This window comes from Stegodyphus dumicola, chromosome 5, assembly GCF_044657685.1.
Source record: "Stegodyphus dumicola isolate Sdum_Otavi_A_Nest chromosome 5, ASM4465768v1".
Taxonomy (NCBI): domain Eukaryota; kingdom Metazoa; phylum Arthropoda; class Arachnida; order Araneae; family Eresidae; genus Stegodyphus; species Stegodyphus dumicola.
The window spans coordinates 91,156,886-91,180,999 of NC_140772.1; the positions used below are offsets into that span (position 1 = coordinate 91,156,886).

The following is a 24,114-nucleotide window of genomic DNA, read 5'->3' on the forward strand; positions in this document are numbered from 1 at the left end:
ATACCACATCCGGACAAACTATTTTGCAATTCGAAAAAAAGTATCAATAATTATCGATAAATCTCTTTCAACACAAATAATCTTCCATGATGAATTTCATTTCTTCCACTCTCTCAGAGTAATCAAAGAAAGCCAGATGGCTCTGGCAACTGCGCATTTATCTAAAAAGAATTCTCATCTTCGTAATATGCATGCTCGCATAAAATGCATCAATTTATTGCCACAGAAGAGTCATTTTTAAAACACATTTATTTATAATAACAATTTACATATTTTGATTGACTAGAGTAAAAATTCGGTTTTGGCAGGGCTTTTCGCACATTCCCGACGAATGTAAAAATCCGATGACGATTAAATTATTTAAGATGAACAGATGAAACACATCAATGAAAATTGTCATCGTATCGATTTGTGGTTGATGTTAGATTGATTGTTGCTGCTCCACTTTTCCCCAGCAGTGTCCGAATGTCCGGTGCTATCTTGAACGGGAATTTTGACGTTGGGATTTCCTCCATCGGACCGGCAACTGAAGCTGGGATTCTGATTTGTGTTAACACCTAGAAATTGAGAATACAATTCAATTATACTTCATAATAAATTAACATTTCATTAACATTTGATAATAAAAATTCAAGTTGCTTCCGTAACAAACATTGTAAAAATGTATGAAAATGTCTTTAGGAAGATTTTAGTTTTATATCTGTCTCCTGCAAAAAAATAAAATTTCATTAACCTGAGATTAATCCATTTAATAAAAAAGACAACAAATATCTTGCCTCTAAAAATCAGATATAATAAAACATAATTTTCATAGATTTTATATACAAATTATGTAAATTTCGAGAGCGATCTAATATAGAATCTTCTTCAGGAATATTTTGCTTTCGAAGGAAAGAGACATATTTAGAACATTCTCGCATTCGATAAACTTTTAAAGTTTTTGATAATCTAAGTGCGCTGTTACGTTTAATTTTAAAATACAAGTTGATGCGTTGCTCTTCAGTTTAAACAGTTTGCAGTTTCTTCATTGGCATTATTAAGTCCTGGAACAGTTCAGTTATTGAAAGAGCCAACAGCGAAACCTACTCTTAAGAGGAACTCGTATTACAAAATATAGATTGCGATAGGCACATGTTACAACAACACATAATCAGTAAGGAATATAAAAATTGCTGATTGTTATGACAGTGTTACCTTTTTCAACCAATGCAAAATTAAATATCAGCTATTTAAATACATACATATGTTAAGCAAAACACTACTTTTAATTTGCAGTAGTCGTTTACCTCTTCATTTTAATTTAGGTACCTCCACCTTTTTGTCCTAAAAATGTACGCTTAAAATAAAACTTGTAAGCTGAATGATTTCAAAGCAGCGTACTAGTGGCCGAGCGGTAACGTCCCTAAACACGCGGAGTTCGGCCTGGGGTTTGAATTACGGCCCACGGGCTAACAATGGGTGGTTTCTTAGGCACCTCTACCCTTAGACAGATAGCCATCGAATCCTTTGCCGTTATTAAATAAGCCAAGCAGAACAAAAAGTCAGAGAGAGCAGCCATCATAAGACTCTTTCTTGCACAAAGCTCAAGGCCTTAAAATGTCAATAAACATTTTAGAGAATTATTTGTGAGCTAATCAAATTATACAGAAAGCACAAGTAAACTGGTTTTGAACTAAAGTTTTGTCTGGAAATATTGCTCTTTTCTCTGCTCTTGTTAGCACCTAGACTTACTTTTGTTGCTCCATCCTTCAAAAATGCTAAAATTTCTTCAAAAAAAGGTGCGCTTATTGCGCCAATTTGTTTGTGTTGGCTTAGTAAAATGTGGCTCAAACAGAATAAAAAAGAACTATAGAATAAAAAAGGAATTCAGTCGTGACTGCACCGATGCCTTTATGCTTCAATACCCCATCAGCAGTTACTTTACGAATTTTAAGTCACAACAATTTTTACCGTCAAGGAAACCACCTCCTTTAAGAAACTTCAAGCGACAGTTCATCTGTAGGAAATAAGCTATGCTTCTCAGAAAGGTTAGTCTACACCATTAAGAATGTTTATTCATTTGCGAGTTTAAAATTTCTAACGTCAAATAAAATAAAATACGGCATTCATCATTAATTCAATTTGGAAATTTCTTTCCGATTCGTTCAATGTTTACAAATGGGAAAAAATGGATGCTCTGTCATCATCTGCAATATAATAAGTCATTTAACGAAGCAGTGCTTTTGAGGGTTCAGTGCATCAGGGTATCCAAGATAAAATATGAAATTTATTTTCACTTCCGTTTTGCTTGATCGCTCATTCATTTTGCCAACATGTAAAACTACAGTTATTATCAAATGAGCATCATTGCATCTACTACCCATGAAACAAAACTGAAATATGTACAGTGGTTTAAAATTTGTGCATCCAGTGATTTTGCTTTAAATTTATAGAATTCTGATTTTGTCATTTAACGTATTCATTACTTAATGCAATTAAAATTATAGCTAAACTTATACATATTATTATGATAATAATCCAATAAAATATTGCTAAATATTTTCTTAGAAAGATCTGGAAAGTTTCAGATTTTAACGATCACCCAAAATAGTTTGTTACGGGATGCCACGCTGTCACTGAATTCTCAGACAACCAATCTGCTGTTACACTCTCTAGAACAAAGCCATTTGTTAAAATATTTTTAGCATTATTACTAAGCATCATCATCTTTCCATTTACGCCTTCGTGATCCAAAATGGCTTCCAGGGCCATGTTCGGATGGAGGACTACATTATTGAAACTTGATGGCTCTAGGTACCTTTTTTTTTTTTTACAATCCGAAAAACATAACATAATTCATGCATATTCTTCATTATTAAATGTGTTTAAATATAATACAAGGTGATAATGTTTGGTGGCAACAATTTAGAAGGTGATACAGCGCATTTAAGTGTGTCGACGCAAAATGCTGTATCGAGACTATTCGGGATTATCGTGCCTTTAGGGCTAATTATTTTGAAATTTGAAATATAAAATGCTATTTTAGAAAGTAATAATAAATCAAAACTTTAGAGTACTACAAATTTATTGTTCAATAATATGTTAAATGAACGGAATAGATAATTTAAGAAATATTTAGAGTATTTTATTCAGAGAAGATTGCAAAAATTCAGTCTCTCAGTATTGTATTTACTCACATATCACCCTCCCTACGTTTTTAGCAAAGGTTGTAAAAATTTCGACCTAATTTTCTCCTTCATCAGAGAATTTAAAAACCATTCAAAGACTAACTTCGAAAGTTTTGTAACGAGTAGATATCAGCTGGATCGCAAAATGTTACTAGAATTCTAGAAACATTCATTTGAATTGTGTTGCTTTAAATTTTTGGATGTATGGACATAGTTTGATGAGTAGAAATTGAACGTTTCTGTTGGTTTTGAACATGATTGCGCATGTGAAAACAGACCGAATGGTAACAAAGGCGATTAAAATACTGACAACGGCGAAGATTTGCAGCTGTAACAGATAACACAAGCGAGGCCATGGGGGGAGCAGTAAACAAGATTAACAGCTGCAAAGATTTAAGATAAAAGAAAGAAAAATTAAAATATCTTATTACATATTGCATTGTTACATATTGCATTGTTATCTTATTACATATTGCATATATTGCAGTTTTCATCTTGCCTGCTTCCAATTAATCTAATGTCTCTACAGTGGCACCCGAACTAAAAGGGTGCTGGATGATGATCCTCTCTCACCCAGGACTTGGCGATTGGGTCCTCTAAAAAAGCACAGTCACCTTTTAAAAGGGAGAGTATATAATATATTTCTATCGCCTTCTTTTCCTGCCTTCGTGGTGTTGTGGTCTGCACACTGGGCGCGTATTCCAGAAGTCCGCGGTTCGATTAACGGCGTAGGTGTTGCAAATTTTTCCTCTTGCCGGCTTCTAATTAACCTAATGTCTCTACAAAGTATAAACGGGGGGAATACGGTAAGCCGTTTTTATACAAAAATTCTATTGTTGTTAATATAACGCAGTTTACCATTAACAAGATTTTTAAAGTCAGGAAAAAAATCAAGACAGAGGTAACAGTCATTTAAGAACGCATTATAAAAATATAATTTTCGAAGCTTAATTTCATAAAGAATGTTACACATTTATTAAAGCAGTTTGCAGCAATTTTAGATTTAAAAATGAATTATTATTTTTTTTTTTTCGTTTTTTTTTTTAACAAAAGCAAATTATTAAATCTTCTTCGACAAATATGTAGTAACATTCCTAATTCGTTAACAATTGAAAATGTTATGCATATGAAACATGCATTTTTATTAACTTTGCCTCCAAACATATATCTAATTACAAATTCTTCATAAAACACATTACCTGCAAAGAGGTTAAATTTTCCAGTTTCAATGCATTAGCAAATTTCAGAAATAAAACGTTCACGATCTAAAAATGGAAAGTTTTCTCCCCGAAATTTATTGAATTGATATAACGCTTTGCTAAAAATATTTTGATATAAAACTTTCGAATTTCTCTTAAACATTCCTTTTTCTGTCGGTATGTATTGAAGGTACGGATTCCTTTAGCTGTTTGGTGTTGATAAAAGTTTTTGACACATTCCATTCAAAATCATTTCAGCGAATAAGCAAAATAGCAGAAAATTCCTCACGTTGTTTTCTCACTTCATTTCACATCCAGCTGCGAATAAAGTAAAAAGGTAGGAAATAATCATGAAATGTTTGGATATTTATTGAAAGAAAATATTTTTCGTTTCTGACTACTGTATTATTATTTTATGATAATATTTTGAAGTTTTCAGCAGTTTCGATTACTTTTGTTTTCATTTTTCTGTACTTAGTGTACAAAGAAGATTAGATTAGAGATAAAAGGTATATTAACGTCAATACTATCATGATATTTTCTGCCGCTTAGATGCAATTCGTTAGTTTGCTTATTTTCTTGAACATGGGGAAACACCCTAGATCTCTCTACTTATCTTCATACGAATATTGGAATTTGTCATCTTCAGCTTGTAGAGACACTAAGTATTTTTTGAAAGCAAGAGTGATGAAAAATGAGCAACGTCCTCTCCAGGAATCGAACCACGGACCTCTGGAATACGCGCCCAGCGTGCTGATTACTACACTACGAAGGCATGCTAAAAAGACGGGAGAAACACCTTATATACCCCTCTTTAAAGGGCGACTCGGGATTTTAGGGGACCCAATCGCCAAATCCCGTGTGTGGAGAATCATTATCCACCACCCTTTTTTGTTCGGGTGGCATTGTAGAGACATTAGGTTATTTCGAAGCAGCAGAGACGAAAAATAAGCAATGCTCTCGCCGGGACTCGATCCACGGACCTCTCGAATTTGCGCCCAGCGTGCTGTCCACTACACTACGATAGCATACTAAGAAGGTGGGGGAAATGCCTTATAAGCTACCTTATACCTTAAATACCTTATGCCATAAATTACAAGTTTGTGATAAGTAGGTTCAAGAAGGGCAAGGTCAACTTATATTATCACCTGAACTTAAGTTTGTGAATGATATTATTCTTGGTATGGCATTTTTGCCTTCTTAATGTTAATAAAAGTTTAACTTTTTTGTAAATATTAGGGAAGAGATAATATCTGTATTTATGTGATCAGCTGTATGTTTGAATCTCTCCCTAGCGATCAGCGTTAAGTGCTTAATTATGTTTTTTATAAATTATGTGCATGTTCTATGATAAAAGTAACTATGGAATTAATTTAGGTAAGGTTTTCTTTGAAATTATGTATCAGCACTATGTATTCAAGTGTTTGGAATCAGATATCAGTTCTACTGAGTATGGTGCTGTACTTTTCTGTTTATGTTCACCTTAACGTACTCAAGTCTGCCTTTATTACTTCTCTGCATGTACTATGAATGTCAGTTCGTACTTGGCTAGAATTTAGATTACATAGCATTACTGAATGATCAGTTTTATGTATTATGTTCATCAGTTATAGTTTTAGTTTTCATGTATTACGTATGCATTTTAAGTGTTATGTATGTAGATATTAGGGATCAGCTTTCTGTAATTCTGTACTCAGTAACATGTTAGTTTTTCACTTTAATATTCAGTTTTGTACTTATGCATGCATTATCCTGTCTGCAAGTACTACGAAAGAAAATGCAGCTGCATGGTTCAATTTGTAAAACAACTCCAGTTTAAGTTTGCGCAAAGAACTAAGTTACGTAGGAATTTGTTATTTTAGTGATAACAGGTACACAATCTTTTAAATGTTTTTAAATTAAAAGCACAAAATTAAAGAAAATTACCACTCTGCACAATGACGAGGGGCGGATAGTCAGTTGCTTTAATGCGATATTAATAGCCTCGATCTCACCATCATAATGGATGGAATGAGCACCTATTGGTGCACAGCATAAGAAAAGATAACAACACACATCGGCCGGCTCCTGCTCCGTTTTTATCTTTAAACATTGATCCATCTGTGCATCTGTGCGTGTTTTCACGTATTACTTATTTGTTATGACTCTTATTAAACTGCATATCCAGCTTCAGACACACCGAGAGCTCCCCATATTTCATAAGGGCAAACAGGCCTACAAAAAAGCTGATGACTGATGTGGACATTCATGTCAGTGGTTGCAGAATAAGCATATTGTATAAACGCTTCTCTAGTTTTAAGATTTCTCTCTGCGCTGGTGTCTTAATCCCTCCAAAAAGTATTACTGGGCCTACGAAACAGCTTTTCATAAAGAACTGCATCTCTTTGAATTATATTCCTTATTGGGGGATTTTGAGTTAAACACTGCACTGTTAGAATAGGAGTGGCTCTTACAGCGCCCGTAATAATACGCAGAGCTTGGTTTTGAGCAGATTCAAGTTTTTGGATAGTACTAGTAGCAGCAACCAAACCTTGGTTACAATAACTAAAGATTGGCTGAATGAAAAGCTTGAAGCAAATTCAAATGCATTTTCCTTCATTAGATAAGTTTGTAGTTTAGATGAATTTATATAGGCCATGTCAGGATTTACAGCAGCTAAAATTCGCTCATAATAAAAATTAGTTATGCTTACAAATTTAAAAATTTCTTTTTACTTTTATAAGCCAAAGTCTACGTTATATATTCCACTAAACAGTAAATAAAATTTGACACCTTCTTTATTGAATAAATGTAATATTTGCTTTCTGTCTACTTTGATTTCACTTTAACTAATAACATTTGGTACGATTTAATCTAAGTTTTATTTAGTTCCATTTCTTGGTTCGACAGAAAGCATAAACCTATCGATTTGCGGCGGCTATAATAATTAATACAGCTTAAGACAGAGAGTGCCAAATTTTGAACAGTATTGATAAAAGTACTTTTAACTTTTACTCTTGTATAGCTCCAAACTTGTAAATACTTGATCAGAAATTTTAACAATAACTTGGAATATATATATATATATATATAAGCTTCTGTAAATATAAACTTGTATAGATAAGAGTAGTTTGTATATAATTATTTAAAAATATAGAAACTTTATGAAGTTGTTATTATCCTTATGAGGATTCTAAAAAAATTCCAAAAGTGGTGGCTATCAACTGCAGGAATTTTAATTAAGGAGAGTCTTACTCATATGCTAAATGCCATGCTAACAATTCCAAACTTTTCCGTCCCTTCCCTCAATAGGGGCAGGGAATTCCGAAAAGGAAATTGCTTGAACTAAAGCAATTGCTAAGAGCTACAATATGTGTTTTGCCTTTTTGCCTTCCAACTTTTTTCTAAACCTGCATTTCCAAGGAATGTATGGCTCCTACAAAACATTATTTATTCTGACAATGGAAAATTTAGTTGAAAATACAAATCCCTATTTTCACCTTACAAATATTGCGAAACTTTTCACAAATAATAAACATTTATAAAAAATTAGTATAGGTTAAAGTTAACATGATTTCCATTAACATTCATATTATACTTTTATAATGCTTAAAAGAATCAGCAAGTTATAAAACTTGTTAATGTTATCTAGGGATTCAAAATTTTCTACATGAAATTTAAGACTGCAGCCTTTTAGCTTCCCTACGCTTGTGTGTGCGTGTGTATGCGTGTATATATATATATTGACATCTATAAAGTAGTAGATTACATATATATAGATATATATAATCAGGTTCAATTATAAGAAAACAGGAAATTTAATGGATTTACCGTGTGAAAACTCAAGCAGAAATATTAAAAAATATTAATCAAAGCTAAAGATATACATTTAAATAAAAAATTAATAGCCTCTTGTTACCATTGACAAGTTTTAATTTATAAACTAAAATAAAATAAAATGCACCAAACACAGCATTGGTAAAGATGTTATATTACTGTGTAGGGTTTATATTTATTTTAACTAACATTTATTTTAAGTTTAAACTATCTTTCCTGTCAAGCCTTACTTTCCCCTGGAACTGCCAATGCCAGAATATGTAAATTTGAGTAGAACGCGCAAGGATTCAAATTATCAGCGGAAGTATTCTGATTTAAATAGAAGGAAACGAGTTCGGTGTGAGAGATTCTCTTACTTAGCGAGCGCGGAGGTAGCGAGAATTAAAGAACCCCGCGTTGCGGCCTATGTGCTTGGCGGGAAGTAGTGGTCATCGTTCCAGTGAGCTTCAAGTCTGCTGAATTAGCAGCGGTGTTGTAAAACGCGGTGAGTTAGTTATTTTAGAGAGCCTCGTAGTTAGAATCTTGTCTTTATTTTCTTTTCAGGTTATTATTTTTATTTGACTGCCAAGTTGGCACCGTCTGTAAGCGTCAAGAGAACGCAATTGTAATTTATTACGTTGAATAAAAAGGGACTTAAACCCTTCACAAGCTTCTATCTTTTATACAAGTTTTCACAGTCACCTCTTGGTTGCGTGCAAGTTGGAGGCGCGGAACGTTATAACTGTCAGAGTCAAACGTTTTCAAGAGGTAACAGAGTATGACACCGAACCTACCACTTTATCTTTCAAATAGTAGATATGTTTCTGTTCGTCTCAAATTAGCAAAGATACCTAAATTAATTATCAAAAAATTACTTATACCTCAGAAAATTCAAGACACCATACCTATGTATCTAGTCTGCCAGAACTAATAAAACAAATGGACATCTAAACAGAAAATTAATATATAGAAAAGTCCGGTATGTATACAAAAAATATTGTTAAAATACGAAACACATTTTTAACAAGAAAACTACCAACAATGGTAGAAAAATGGTAAATTGTACAATATGTAACTAGTTAAATTATCATTAATGTTTTATTACTATTCGCCCTTATTTAGTAAAAATATTACCTACTCTGAGTTTGTAATCTATAAAATGTCCATTGAAAAATGCGGGTGGATAATGCTTGTCAGGCGAAATGTTAAGTAGGGTTATTACTGGCTACTTTTATTCTCGCCAAGCAATACTGGAGAAAGAAGTTTCAGGCACTAAAAAACTGTAAATAATTCCAAATGTAATTAAATGAGGCAAGTCTGTCTAAAGCTATAAAAAATAATATAAGAAAACTAGAACAGAGTGATAGCTCTTCATGCAATTTTGGCTGCAAATGTGACTTTTAGTAAAGAAACATTGGTCAGCTTGTCAAAGTAAGAGCTAGTTTGGGATAAAAATACTTTTACAAATGTATAGTCAATTTTAAAAAAATCACAATATTATATACCAAAGATACTTCTTACCTACCCCCTCATTTCTACCTAATGGGCTTAAAAATGGGCTTCATTACGTAATAAATGAATCATAGTTCGCAGACGACTTCAGCATATTTTACTTATTTTTTTAAAAAATGACTTAGGAGCTTGATTAGAAGTCTGTGAAAGTAATATTTTTTTTTTATTGCTCTATGCCTGTGCAGATATTTCTATATCAACTAACTGATTTCAATTAGTATTTTTACAACATTTTTGGAGATTTTAGTGTACCAACTAATAAGCTTAATTGAAGCAAAGTTGAAATCTCTTATCTTGTCAAAAACGCTTACTTTGTGGTGACTGAAAAGGCTAAGATCTAGATAATCAACAGTGATTTGATCTGAACTGTCTGATTGCCAGATTCGATGAGATTAAAAGCATTGAAAGTGATAATATCATCAATATATCTGTAGGAGAAAGAAAGCTGAAAATGAAAGTGAACGAAGAAATTTATATATATATATAGAGAGAGAGAGTAAGAGAAAGAGCAGGAATTGGATGAAATTTTATAAATAAATACTATTGTTTCTTATCCATTCATGTTATGGAATCAATAGCTGAAGCCTTTTTGCTGTTAACTTCTTATTTTCTCTTCTCTGACTTTTCTCCTATTTCCCCAACCAATTAATATTGCACATTTTAAGATAGTAAATCTCTCTTTATAATCTACCTTAATTAAAATTTAATATTAAAAGCCATTTCTTTCTCAATTTAGACAATAGTAACATTTTTAGGATTATTTTTAATAAAGCAATAATATTATTTTTACAATTTATCCAATACATTAATTTTTAGAATCTATTACATTTTAAAATAGTATTATATTCATCTGAACAATAGTATTATTACAATTTTCTCTTCCTACTAAACAGTATTAACATTTCTCAACTTGCGTCTTTCTTGCATTACAACCACTCAGTCTTTCGACACACTATGCTCATGTATATCAAAGCTGTGCCTTTCAAGAATTGTTAACTTTAATCTCCGTTATTAATCTCAGGACGGCTAGGGGTAAGTTGGGCTTTAACTTTTCATTCAATCGGGATAACTCTTGCATTTTATAAATGCAGTAAATATATACATACATACATATCATTACGGAACATGCTTAACCTTAATCACATTCTCTCGCTTTCTGATTCTCGATTGATATTGTGCGCCCCCTATCGGCGGCTTTTCTACAATGCCATCTATCGGCTGATGACAGAATATAGGAAGTAAACGTTATTCTCCATTTTACTTTTCATTTACTGTTGTTTTCACAAGTTTTTTTTTATTTTTATTTTTTTTTATTTTTATTTTTTTTAACTTGTTTTTCTGTGCATTTTGAATAATTTTAAAATACATTAAAATACTCCATATTTTGTATTAATATTTTTTTTTGTTTTTATTATTTTAATTTAAAGAATTCTTTGACTTACATCCATTATTACATTACATCCAGATATTTATCAAAAGCGTAGCTCTATTGATAATCTTTTAAGGTGCTCCTTATCAGAGATCAAAGAATTATCAATTAAATTTTAAGTTTTTAAATTTATATGAATTTTTGTTTTGGTATTGTATTAATTTTGTTTTATTTAACTTTGTTTCCTAAATTTTAGTTTCAATTGCTGCAATGTGTGCCTTGCTCTTAGAAACTTTGCCACATTAATTCGAGGGTAATTTTTACTTATGACTTTTTTTATCTTTCGAATGTTACCGTGAAAGACCGAAATCTGGAGAATTCTCCGATTATTGCCAAGACAAAAATTAACAGATACAACGATACTCAAAGACAGAGACCCAAATTAAACTTTAATACATAAAAATAATCTTAGAAAATCAATCATACTAATCTGTCTCTTTATTATTTTCCCTACAGGTTGAATTAAGCAGTGCCAAGATTGAAAAACTGTAGCATAAAAAAAAAAAAAAAAAAAAAAAAAAAAAACTAGATAAATTCAAGAAGTTGCGGAAGAATAGTCATATTTTAAAAACCAAATTGAGCAGATCAAGTGCAACCAAATTGGGTAAAAAATTATCCACTCCTTGGAAAATAAAACGATGTTCAAACATTTTAGTCCCAAATTGGAAATTACAAAAACTATAAACTGTACTTCTTTCTTTGAACCAAGCCCGTGATGGCCTTGAAGCGAAAGAGGTAAATTTCATTTCCATTTTTGATTTTGGCATATTTTGCCCCCTATTTCTTGCAGTTTTACACTGTGCTTCTGATATTTGTTTTTATAGGTGGTTTAGTTCGAACTGAATATGGGGATGTATTTTAAAGGTATTTTTTATTTATTTTGCATTATCACCAACACTTATCGTGCAATTGGATTAAGTTTTGACTGATTTTTTACTTTGTATTTACATACACAGTCATATAGGTGAATAAGAGATAAAATTTATAGAATTAAAATCATCTGACAGGAAGGGGAAACATTTAAAAATAGCGACAGTTTGAAGTTTTGAAGGAGAAACTTGGAATAAGTCAAAGCAGACAGTATGAAAAAATACGCCTAGATTTTAATCCAGAATTTCCTTCTACTAGCAGAATGTACTTTCTACTTATAACACGAAGGTACCCGGCAAAGAGGGAGAAGTTACTTTCTCTTTAATAATAAAATGTCTTTTTAATAATAAAAGAATAAAAAGGAATAACCCTTTAATAATAAAATAATAAGCATAAAAGCTAACTCAGTTCATCTGAACGAACCTCTTCACAAGCTATCCATACGTTCTTCCAAAGACATGGATTTCATAAGCATATTGACAAGATGTGGATTAACTCCACCTAATTTACTAATTTGATAGTTCGTAAATTATAATTCGATATTTTAACCGTTTATATTTGTAGACTTTAGTTTCTTTGCTGGCATAAACCAGGATCAGACGCCAAGCCCGTGATGGACTCGAATCGAATTATCGCTTGGTCCGAAATAACAAGAGTCTGGAAAGGATTTAAAGAAAAAAAAAAACTTCTTATTAAATCAGCACTTGGCCATAAAATGCTCGTCTCGTCTTACATATCAACTACAAGCTGTGGCGATGTAACTTTAAGTAACAATGAAATTCAAATTTAAACAAAGCCTAATATTCAAAGACTACCCAACTGATCTAACGCGGAGTTGGCTCAAACTTTTCACCGGCATAAGAATTTAAATATCTGCAACAAAAACGAAAGGTGGAATAATTACAATCTTATCAAAGATAGGGAAACCCAGTAAAGGGGTCTCGAGAGGCAGACGCTCTGCCTTATCATCCAAAACCCTCGACATAAATAATCTCTAAACTGATTTGCATTCTGGTGAGGAAACGGAAAGGAGTGGTGATAGTAAAGCTGAAATTATAAATAACCGATTACATAACATAATAATAATCCTTCATATTTATGAACTCTGAACGTTTCTACGCGTTTGAGCTTCAGAAGGTGTATCTTCTATTGAAAGCTATGCTTTAGAAAAACAATTTTTCTGAAATTTATTAGTTATTTTGAATTACGTGATAACTGATTTACACCAAACGTAGGATATGAATAAACACATACTGAGTAACTTAGGGCGATTTTAGAATCGTAAACCATTTAGAACAATGGAAAGGATTATTTAATGTAGGAAACTGAAATGGAAAATAAAAGAATCTGCTAAATAGTGCAAAGAGGAACAAGGAAGAAAGCACATGTAAAAACAAGTAAAGTTAAGTAAAAAAATGTACAAATACTAATGGAAGATAATTACTTGACTTATTTAGTCTGTTATATATATATATATATTTTTCCTTTTTTTTAATCATAGTGACCAGCTTTACTTGAAGGACATAATATATCGATAATATATCGATGATTTCAAAGGAAAAGCGATTTAATATAATTAAACTGTGAATACATTTAGTTATTAATCGGTTTGACTTATTAAATATGCTTGCAACTATCACTACATATATTTTTCCCACAATTCATTTAATAGTGAACCCAAAATTTGTAGAACGGCATTACGGAAACTTAATCCAATAATCTAGCATATTTATTAACCTGGTATAAGCCCCGTATATAACGACTATCTCATATTTGCAGTCTTAGGAAATTTACCATAGTAGAATTTATCCTGAAGTTTATCACGCTATTTCGAATTCGATGTTACATTATAAAATACGAAGAAGATTCTTCATTTGTGTTGAACTTAAAAGTAACCATAAAAATATACAAAACAGAATGCAATACCTTTAAGCAAGGATGCACAAACTAAGGTCTACCGCAAATTAAAAATTATTATATTTATATCATATGTGTACAATACAAATATGATATAAATATTTCGGAATTTGTATGTGTACGATATATTTACTGTTTTTAGGAAAATTTGATGAAAACTTTCAAATTATCGCACAGCCGGCATGCATGCAGTCGTTAAAGGAAACTACAACAGAGGACTTTCAACTTTGAAAGTGCTTATCAGAAACATACAATATTACGATCCATGGAGCACTCAATATGATGATCTAAATTTCTTGGACTCTTTAATCAAAACGGACAATGTTGACTTTCTCTATTGGGAATAATATTGTCTTTCTATATTGCGTTATATATCAAGATGCTCTTCGTAAATCTTCAGTAACCTGTGCAATCGTATGTCTTGTAAATGCTATACGATTTCATGGACGTTCAAGATTTTTTTTCAGTCCATACAGTCGGTTTTCAGACCATACAGACTCTGATTTGCTGTATTATACGAAAGTAAGGTAGGTCAATTCAGGATGTATTCTCGAGCTAGTTTGGCAGCTGAAAGATGATATTGTGTCCTTTTTCAAAGAGAAACAGTGTTCTGCGGAGTATGAAATTTTGAATGATTGCAGATTTCGGAATTTGTATTTTTCACAGACTTTCTTCGTCATGGCAACAATTTAAATGCCAAGATGCAAGGAAAACGACTACTTAACGATCTGGGCCCATCGCAAAAGTTTTAAGTTCATCTAACTTTGTCAACTTGATCTGTTTGCTCTTAAGCGGTCTACGAACGACTTCTCTCATTTCACGAGGTACAATTCAGTCCTCTCGAAGACAAGATTAACAATTAGGAATCAAGCCTGGGGAAAGTATATTTTGAGTAGATAGAGAAGAAAGAGTGAGAGAGAGAGAGAGAAAAAGAAAGGTGCATATAGAAAAGTACATACAGAAATGGATATATTCTATGTTATATGCTTTTCAATGTAAATTGTGAAGCAGGATTTTCAGCATGGATTAATTGGGTTACAATCTAGTATTCATCTCAAGCAGTTGTTTCTCAGTGTTCCGGGTGGCCATAATTAAGCTGACAGTGCTCACAGTGTTCTGTAGCGCGATCTATTTGCGAGTATGACACCACATTTTGTAGGAAGATTAAACAAGACAAGGAACAAAGGATTTCGAAAAAAAAAAAAAAAGTTCCAAAAGTCACCGCTAGGGGAATATTTGGTGCTGTGTAATAGAAAATAGAGTGTTAATAAATGTAAATTAATACGGAATAAAATTACCTTTTATTACGGATATGCTCTACAGTACGGTATGGAAAATCTTACGAAAGATTATCTACTTCTATCCGTACAAAATTAGCCGTGTACAGGAGTTACTGTACCCCGACCATGATAAGCGATTGACTTTTGCTCTCATCTTTCTTGCCAGAATGGAGGTGGATGATGCTTGGCTGTGGAAAATCTTATGGGAAGACGAGGCACACTTTTACCTGAATGGAACTATGAATACCCAGAACTGCCGAATTTGGGATGACAAATCACCACATGCAGTCACAGCAATTCCCTTACATTCACCAAAGGTAACTGTTTGGTGTGGGTTCACAGCGGAATTTATCGTAGGTCGATTCTTCTATGAGAACTTTACCCCGACAGGACCGGAAATCTGTTCTGTTACCGGAGAGAAATATCGCCACATGTTGAACAGCTTTCTCATTCCGGCACTTCAGCAAAGACAATGCCTGGGGGAAATCATTTTCATGCACTCCACACGTTGCTGTACGGGTGCAACAGATGCTACGACAGAAATTCACAACAGAAAGAGTCATTAGCCGCTACTTTCCAACTGCATTGCCACCTCGATCGCCTGATCTTACCCCATGCGACTTCTGTCTATGCGACTTCTGTCTATGGGGTTACCTTAAGTCCAAGGTCTATCAAGGAGTGGTCCAGGACCTGGGTACGCTGAAGGATAACATATCACGGACTGTACGGGAGATTCCTGCAGACATGTTACTTTCTGCTGTTGTGCATACTGTGCACAGAATGCAATATGTGGTCCACAACAACGGCAGCCACATTGAACCTCATTTGAATGTAAAATAAAAGGCAATTTCCGTATTGATTTGCATTTGTTAACACTCTATTTTCTATTACACAGCCCCAAATATTCCCCTAGCGGTGACTTTTGGAACTAATTTTTTTTCGCCGAATCCTTCGTCCCCCGTCTTGCTTAATCTTCCTACAAAATGTGACGTCATTATCACAAATAGATCGCGTTACAGAACACTGTGAGCACTGTCAGTTAATTATAGCCACTCGTTATCATTATCGAAAGCAAGTTTCCGAAATTTAATATTTCACTCCCAGACTTTTTTATGAAGACAAATGACCACTTAGTATCACTTCTCGCAGTTATCATGTACATGAATTTAAATTGCAGTTCGAACATGAATTTACATAACTTTTAAGAAGGCAGTCGCATTTTTATACAACACATCAATATTTTTATTGTAACATTTGTATACCCATTTTAAAGTTTAAGAGTAAATTATATTGGCTCCCTAATTTATTTTCTTTTGTCTTTTCCTATTCCCAAAGAAGTTAGTCCATCACAGCTTTAAAGGTATAGGCTACTCCCGACGTTTTTCTTCTTTTTTATAAACTTGGAACATAACATAAAGTTCTAACATGCGGTAAGACAGAAATTGAAAAGAAATAATAGTTTTAGGACGAGAAATTAAAATTTTTGGTTTAAAACTTATTTTAAATGTTATTTATCACCATCACTTTTCATGATATTATACGCATCCTTTCCCGGCATTTCGCTCTCCATTTACATAATATTAATTATTTAACCAGATATATAAATCTTGTCTGTAAATACATAACCCGGAAATTCCATCTGAAGCTCAATTTATTCGAAATTACATCTTATATAAAAAAGTAAAGTCAATAATTAATTTACCTCTGATGTGTGGACATTCAGGTATAATTTAAAAAGAAGTAATTTCTAACACGCAGAATTTTCGAAGTTCTTCATTGTTTCATTTGGTACTCAATAGATGGCAGTACCAGTCGCAAAGGCAGCTTCCATAAACTAACACTAGCTCTAATTGGATGTTATCTTCTGGAAAATACGCATTCTAGGAAGTTAATGGGTATTTTATCTTAACGGTCATGTGTACGGGCCCTTTATTCTTGCTAGTTTATGAAGAACCGAAAGCGTTACTTGAATTGTTTCACGTATTACGAATTTGCTAACTGCCTAGGTCATATTGTTGACCATATCAGGCTTTTTATTCCTGTCACAAGCTAGTGCAGAAAAGAAGAGGAAACTAAAATTCGTATTATTTTTCTTCATAAGCAGTCAGTAGGCTTCTTCCTTATTTTTGTCAAAAACATAAAAACTTTTACCGTGGACCTGAAATTAAATATAGCATTATATACAAAAACTGATTTAATTTCAAATAGTTATAATTCCTTGCTTATTAATGGTGTACTAATTTGATAGATTCAGCGTTAACTTCAGCGACTTAAATTCAGCGTTTTAGATTAATAACATGTTATCAAAACATTTAAAAACAATACGGCATTTTATAATGGAAGATTAGATCTGTCACAGTTGATATACAGCTCAACAAATTTTAACAGTACGCCAAATTTACATATAGAAATATGTACTTTACAGGTCATATGTCCATTTAATTTTTGCTGATAACCTATATCATCTCAAAAAATATACCGACTACTGTGGAGGCAATGAAGTCATGTTGACACAGTTATAGGATATTACATAAAAAAATCTGGCAATTTTTGTTTAGTTTCATATGTTATTTCAAATCAGACCAATGTAAAGCAGTTTCAAATCAAATCAGTTATTGTCAGACAGCTGCACTGTCAAATTTATCAGAAGTTATTACATAACTGAAATTTAGTGGAAAAAGGCATATTTTCAAAGAAAACTATACCTCTAAAACAAATAAGAAACAGTTTTTTAAAAATCATTTACTCATTTACTGATTTAATATAAAAGCATTACTTGAAATAGAAATTGATAATAAATTTAAAATAAGTAAAAACATAGAAATCCTGCAGAACTAAAGTGAAAACTAAAGTACTACCCTGCAAAACTAAAGTGAAATTCGAAAATAAAATTAAGGTCTGAACTGCAATTTAATAGAAACTCCTTACCCTTAGATAGATAAATATTAAAAAGGTTAATTACTGTAAAACAATTTTATACTTCTACCTCTTCCAGTATTATTAACGTTAATAGTTTCTATATGTCATTTTGAAAAAAAAAATATTTTCTATTTAAAAATGAAATAAATTGAATTAAAAAAAATTAAGAGAAATAGCATTTTGCTTATATATTAATTTAATTGTCGAAGTAGCATCATGTATGCTACTACTTATCTATGAAAGACAGCTATGAGCCAAGATTTATGAAAACTACCATTCAAATTTTTTGTTTTGAAATTTAGTTTATTCCTGTAATGGCAAATGAGACAGGAACGTAATGAAGAAAATGAAGATCGTTGAAAACAGAGTTCCGATATTACTAGCTATTAAAACAAGCGTTAATTTACAAATTAACGCTAGGAATTATCAGAATGTCTAAAACTGTCATTTCCTTTTCGAATTATATGAGGTCTATTTTGTGTATAGTCTGAAACATTAAACTATCATGTAACATTTGCAACTGCAGATCTAAAGTTTACTCATCAAGGAAGCAGATCAAAATATGTTACTCCAGTGTATGCAGTTCAGTGAAAATAGCCTAATATAATAAAATCCGTGGATTTACGAGGTAACTGTGAAATATGTATTGCGTGAAAATATATGAAAATGCTTTCATTTAATTCAATCGCTCATAAATGTTATTTATACGTATTTTTATTCTGTACATATTTTCGCTAATAGACACAACAAACTTTCGGCAGTTCAAATGACTTGTAATTCCTAAAAGTTCGTTTTATACTGTAGTCAACATTTAGGTCTTCCTTAGGTCCATTCTTCAACTGTGTACGTCGTCATATACAACAAGCTAAAGTCATATTCCTATAAAATTTAACTGCTGCATTTAATACAACTGCATGACAATTAAGTGTACGGTTACACACGGTGTTAGTTTGCTACAGAGATTTGGCAATCAACTAGCATTTCGTGAGAATTTTCTCCTCCCAAAGAAAAATATATCCTATGGGAAAAAAGGTAGTGTAAATTCAGTTACTGAATCTGATATTCTGGAAATTTGCGAATGATACATGAAACATATTCGATATTTTACGAAGGTCAGTGTTCACTATGACCAAATAAGAAGCTGAATGCTTGATAGTTTTTCCTTTGTTTAAACTAATATTAACTACAGTGCTTTGCATATGGCTTTACTTTTCTAGAAAGAAGCCGTCCTTTGTGTACGTATAGCTTTTCCGTTAAATCACTGGTGAGCCAACCAGCTAAGCTTGGAAGCTACGCTAATAATAATAATAATAATAACTATGCATTTAATAACTATTTTAGCATATATGCAAGAAAATTCTTCAGCACTCAAACGGTTAAAATCTGAGCATATTTCTTAGGCATTCTGTAAATTATTGAATGCGAAATAAGCAAATTGCACCAAGTAACATACTTGAGATTCTTTAAGCTATGTCAACATCTTCTTTTTGAGACCTTACAACATTTCCAACAAGATCTTAATCTTCTTTTGTAATAGAAGGGGATGACTGAATACAATGTCAAGATTTGTTCGTCAAAGGGACTAGCGGTTCTCGCGAAATTTTTGACAGTCATGGTTATTAAGGCTATATCTGTCACCTGAGCACGATACAATGTGTGCTAGAAACAGAGCAAAAGCAAATTTCAGTTAAAAACAGAAAATCTCAGTTCTGTGTATACAGAAGAGTAATTAACATGGAAGACATCCAATGGATAAACAAATCTAATTCTGGTAGTTATAGTTCAGCAATTTATGGGAGCTGTGATAGAAGTTATTGAGCTTATGTGTGCTAGAAACAAAGGAAAAGCAAATTTCAGTTAAAAACAGCAAATCTCAGTTATGTGTACACAGAAGAGTAATTAACACGGAAGACATCCAATGGATAAACAAATCTAATTCTGGTAGTTATAGTTCAGCAATTTATGGGAGCTGTGATAGAAGTTATTGAGCTTATGCGAAATATCGAAATGTTCAATGTTCGGAATGTTTTTTTAACATACATTATGCGATTCAAAATGCCATTCAAGCTTGAATTCCTTAAATACGTAAAGGATTGTAATGTGTAGTATGCTGAAGGCAGTATTTGGATAAAATGTTCCAGTTGCATTCTTTATTGCATCGTTTAACAGATTTCTTTTGTTGATTAATGCCTAGTAAATGATAAACATTATGTTACACTTTGCTAATGTCCAGGTATAAGTTATTAAGGAAGGTTTAAATACTCACAAATAAAGTATAAAATTCTCAGTTTAAGCAAATTAAATCAGAATGCAATGCAAATATTTAAAACTTCCCCAAAACTTCACCAACATTCTATAGAATCAATATTCTCTACAGAATTTCAGATTTATGCATTAGCATCACTTCATAAATTATACTTAAATATCAGACAAATAATTACACCAACTAATAAAATTCATATACATTTGCTCAGTGAATCGTGCTTAAAGTTTGCATATATTTGTAGGAATGCAGAGTTATATTAATAGAATTAATCAGTTAAATTATAAACGTACCTTGTTTATATGATGCTGACATATATATTGGTCTGGTTGGACAACGTTTTATGGTTGCAAAGAGACCGTCTGATGATGCCTATTTGAAAGAAAAGGAGCATTAAACGTTAAATATTTTTGATTATGTATATTTAATTTATATTACAAAATTTATCATTTGACTAAATATGCAAATGTTGATTGTGAAAGAGAGTATTCTTTAAACATATGCAGAGCTCGGCTGAAAAGTTAATAAGAACAATGTGTCAATTTTACATAATGTTTCATTCAAATATTGCTCTCGTTATTCATCACTAGAGCTTTTAGTTTGACAAGCAATATATTTTTTAAAGAAACAGTGTAAAAAACCAAGCTTGAAGCTTATTTAAACACAAGCATTAAATAAAAAACTTATAGTAAAATTGAAAATTTTAAATATCTATTACAAAATATCATATAGTGATTTTATTTATGTAAAAACAGTTGACTAATTTTGATACACAGGGGTAATATTTTAACTTAGTTATCCCAGGAAAGAAAAGGTAGAAATTATTTTAAAATAACTTTTTGGTATAAGTAATGATTCATTAGAAATTAGATTAGAAAAGCAGTTGGAAAAAAACTATTTATTTTTTGATTCTAAAAAATTATCTTCCCTGGATACGAAAGTAGCAATATGTTCAAGAACACACCCACACACACACCATAAGAAACGAAAGAAAAAAAAAATTAGACAAAATAAATAATAAAAAAGTGGACTGGAAGTACTGTTTACTGGATTGTTTCACTGGAAGTATGATAAACGTTTATTAAATTATCGGGCTTTTATTACTCATGGTAGTAAAACTAAATAAAAGTACTTTTTAGTAAGTAAATGTTTTATTTTACCACGCGGAAAAATACTTTTTACTTAAATTTTAATTATTTTTGCACATGGTGATTCGTAAATTCCGCTGCCATGAGTTTTATAAAATTTATAATGCAGAATAACAGGAGCAACTGACAGCTGGTGAAAAGAAGGAAGAAATATTTCTGAGTTCAGTTTCATGTGAAAAAAACAAATCTTTGGAGGAAAGAAAAAGAAGCAAATATCTGTGTTTTGAAGGACGGTATAGTGATTAACATAAATATTCTACATACATTTTTATTAATTGATGTATCGTAGAAGGACTTCAAATTTTGATCTACGAGTATTATTTTCGCATTAGCACAATTTCTAAATCTAAGCTTTGACTCATCATAAATTTAGCACAAGAAATTGATGGAAATTACGCTCTTTTTAAGCCTTATGCATTTTTCTTTACAATAAGTAATATAATACGATAATTTATCAAACAATAATGAAAAAAACCATAATTTTGCGGACATATTTCTCAGCAAAATGGGATGTTTTATTATAATTACCTTTTTTACATGCTGTCACTTTGCAGCATAACACTGATATGAGATCCATTAACTCGAAACTTAAAAGGAATAATGAAAGTTGTTAAAGTATTTAAATAAGATATTTCCAGTGATTAAATTTCTGTAAACATTCACATATAGTTTAAATTTTGATATGACGGAATACTCATACGAAAAACTTTAAAATTAGTGATGTCACTCAAACTCTGTTGGTGACAGGTGAAAACTCTAGAGCGTAATGAAAACCATTTCATGCAAATATTACATAAAAACATAGCCTTAATAGTTCTAAAACACACACAAAAAAAATATCGACTAGTGTAATTTTAATGAATTTTAATTAACTTTCCTAAAATGTTAAGATACATAATTTTAACACAGTTGATACAAAAATACTATTATATTGACAAAGTTCGTTTAGTAAGTTAGTAACTTAAATTTTGAAGTGACATTGTTGCTCTTTAAATTTAAATTCCAGCATTTATTATCTAATATTTCGTTTTCTCACCATCGAGCATTTTTTATTTTTACGATGAGGTTATAAAATATATTTTTAATTAGCAAATTTGATTTAAATATCCAAATAAATAAAATTAGAATTTTACAGTGCTAATACCAATTTTACAGTGCTAATAACCTAATAGGCTTAATTTTAGGTTACTATCGTAGCACAAATTTTATTAGAGAATGCGCATTTCTAGTTGCATAGTGCAGGTATTATTGTACAAAAGTTTGTAAATCTAAAATTACATTACATGGTATAGAATTCAGAGTTACATTCTAGCTAATTAATAACATTAATTGCAACATGGAATGCTAAAGTTTACTTAAAATAATGACTTTTTGAATTATTTCTGAATTTAGGTTTTTATCTTTTCATGAAAATAAGAATACAGATTTTGTTCCTCCAAATGCAATAACACTTATTATTTTAATTTCGAAAATCATATAAAATTGACTTCTAAAAATATATTCTTACTCTCATTAATGGTCATTATTCCTTTTTTTATCGAGCTGAAAAGTAATTGATAGAAATGAGGTTCATAATAACGTCGTTTTTTATACTTCATACTATTAAGTAAGGTAATGATCAAGCAGTTGCTGTTACATACTACTGTAAATTACGCTACAGACAGCAAGCATTATGATAAAACTTGATTTAAAAGAAAAAGTTTTTTTAAATTTAGACTTCACTGTATAAATGTCTGCAATCCTCTATATTCCAATCAACGGTCAAATTAAAAATAATTCCTAAGAAAGTTAGTATTAAAAATATCATGTTTCAAAAAATAATTACTGTTACTCTCCCATTTAGTAACACTTGTACTTAAAGATATACACAAACAAATCCGCATGCATATACACACACACACAAATATACTATACATTCATTTTCTTTTGTTCTGCCACTTATCTCTGTTTCTAACTAGATTTTATATTGATAGGAGTATGAAAGAGATTTTCATTTAAGCTGAAACATATCATAGCCAAAATAACTCCTACGCCTAGTTAGGATAAAATGTAAAACAAAAGGTAGCACAGTAAGAAAATGGTTCTTAAAATGAGGTCCTACGCAACAATAAGTGAATCATTAATAAAACACGAAAATATTTTTAATGATAGAAAAAATGAGATGAGACTAGAATAAAGTTTTCCAAAAGGAGGACAAGCTGTATCGAACGGCTCTCAAATCTTTTATTATTACTCAATTTTTATTTTATTTTTGACCATTTAAAGCAAAACAAAAGTGTGCAATAAAAGGCGAATACCTTTCATGATTCCAGTATGACAAAATATTTCCAATCAATACCGTTTTTTCATCAGATAACGGGAAGAAGAATATAAGAATGAATAAACAAGTGGAAACAATTATCAAAAGAGACTGAGAACTCTTTCTTTTGTCGTCAAAATATAGATCCATAACATGCACATCAGTTATTATTTTTGCATCCTGAATTCAGGAAGAATTTTCCATTTACGTGGAGTGGCTCAATATGTGTTTTCTCCAAGAAACTGCAGTGGAAAGATATAGTTGTTAAACAGTTACAATATTTGTTGACAGATTTGGAAAATGTTCCTAATATTCA

At 31.5% G+C, this 24,114-nt stretch overlaps 1 protein-coding gene across 8 annotated transcripts in view; it reads right to left on the reverse strand.

The window, feature by feature from the left end:
• Positions 1-231: 231 nt before the first annotated feature.
• Positions 232-24,114, reverse strand: part of LOC118196463 (cell adhesion molecule Dscam1-like) — a 1,288,074-nt gene continuing 1,264,191 nt past the window's right edge. For 7 of the 8 annotated variants that reach the window (XM_085816870.1, XM_085816863.1, XM_085816868.1 and 4 more), the window contains 2 exons: positions 20,645-20,723; positions 232-557 (listed from right to left, as the gene is read on the reverse strand). In XM_085816870.1, the coding sequence (XP_085672996.1) occupies positions 397-557; positions 20,645-20,723 (240 nt within the window). In that variant the 3' untranslated portion in view covers positions 232-396. The remainder of the gene's footprint in view (positions 558-20,644; positions 20,724-24,114) is intronic. The other variant, XM_085816864.1, reaches the window with a different exon arrangement.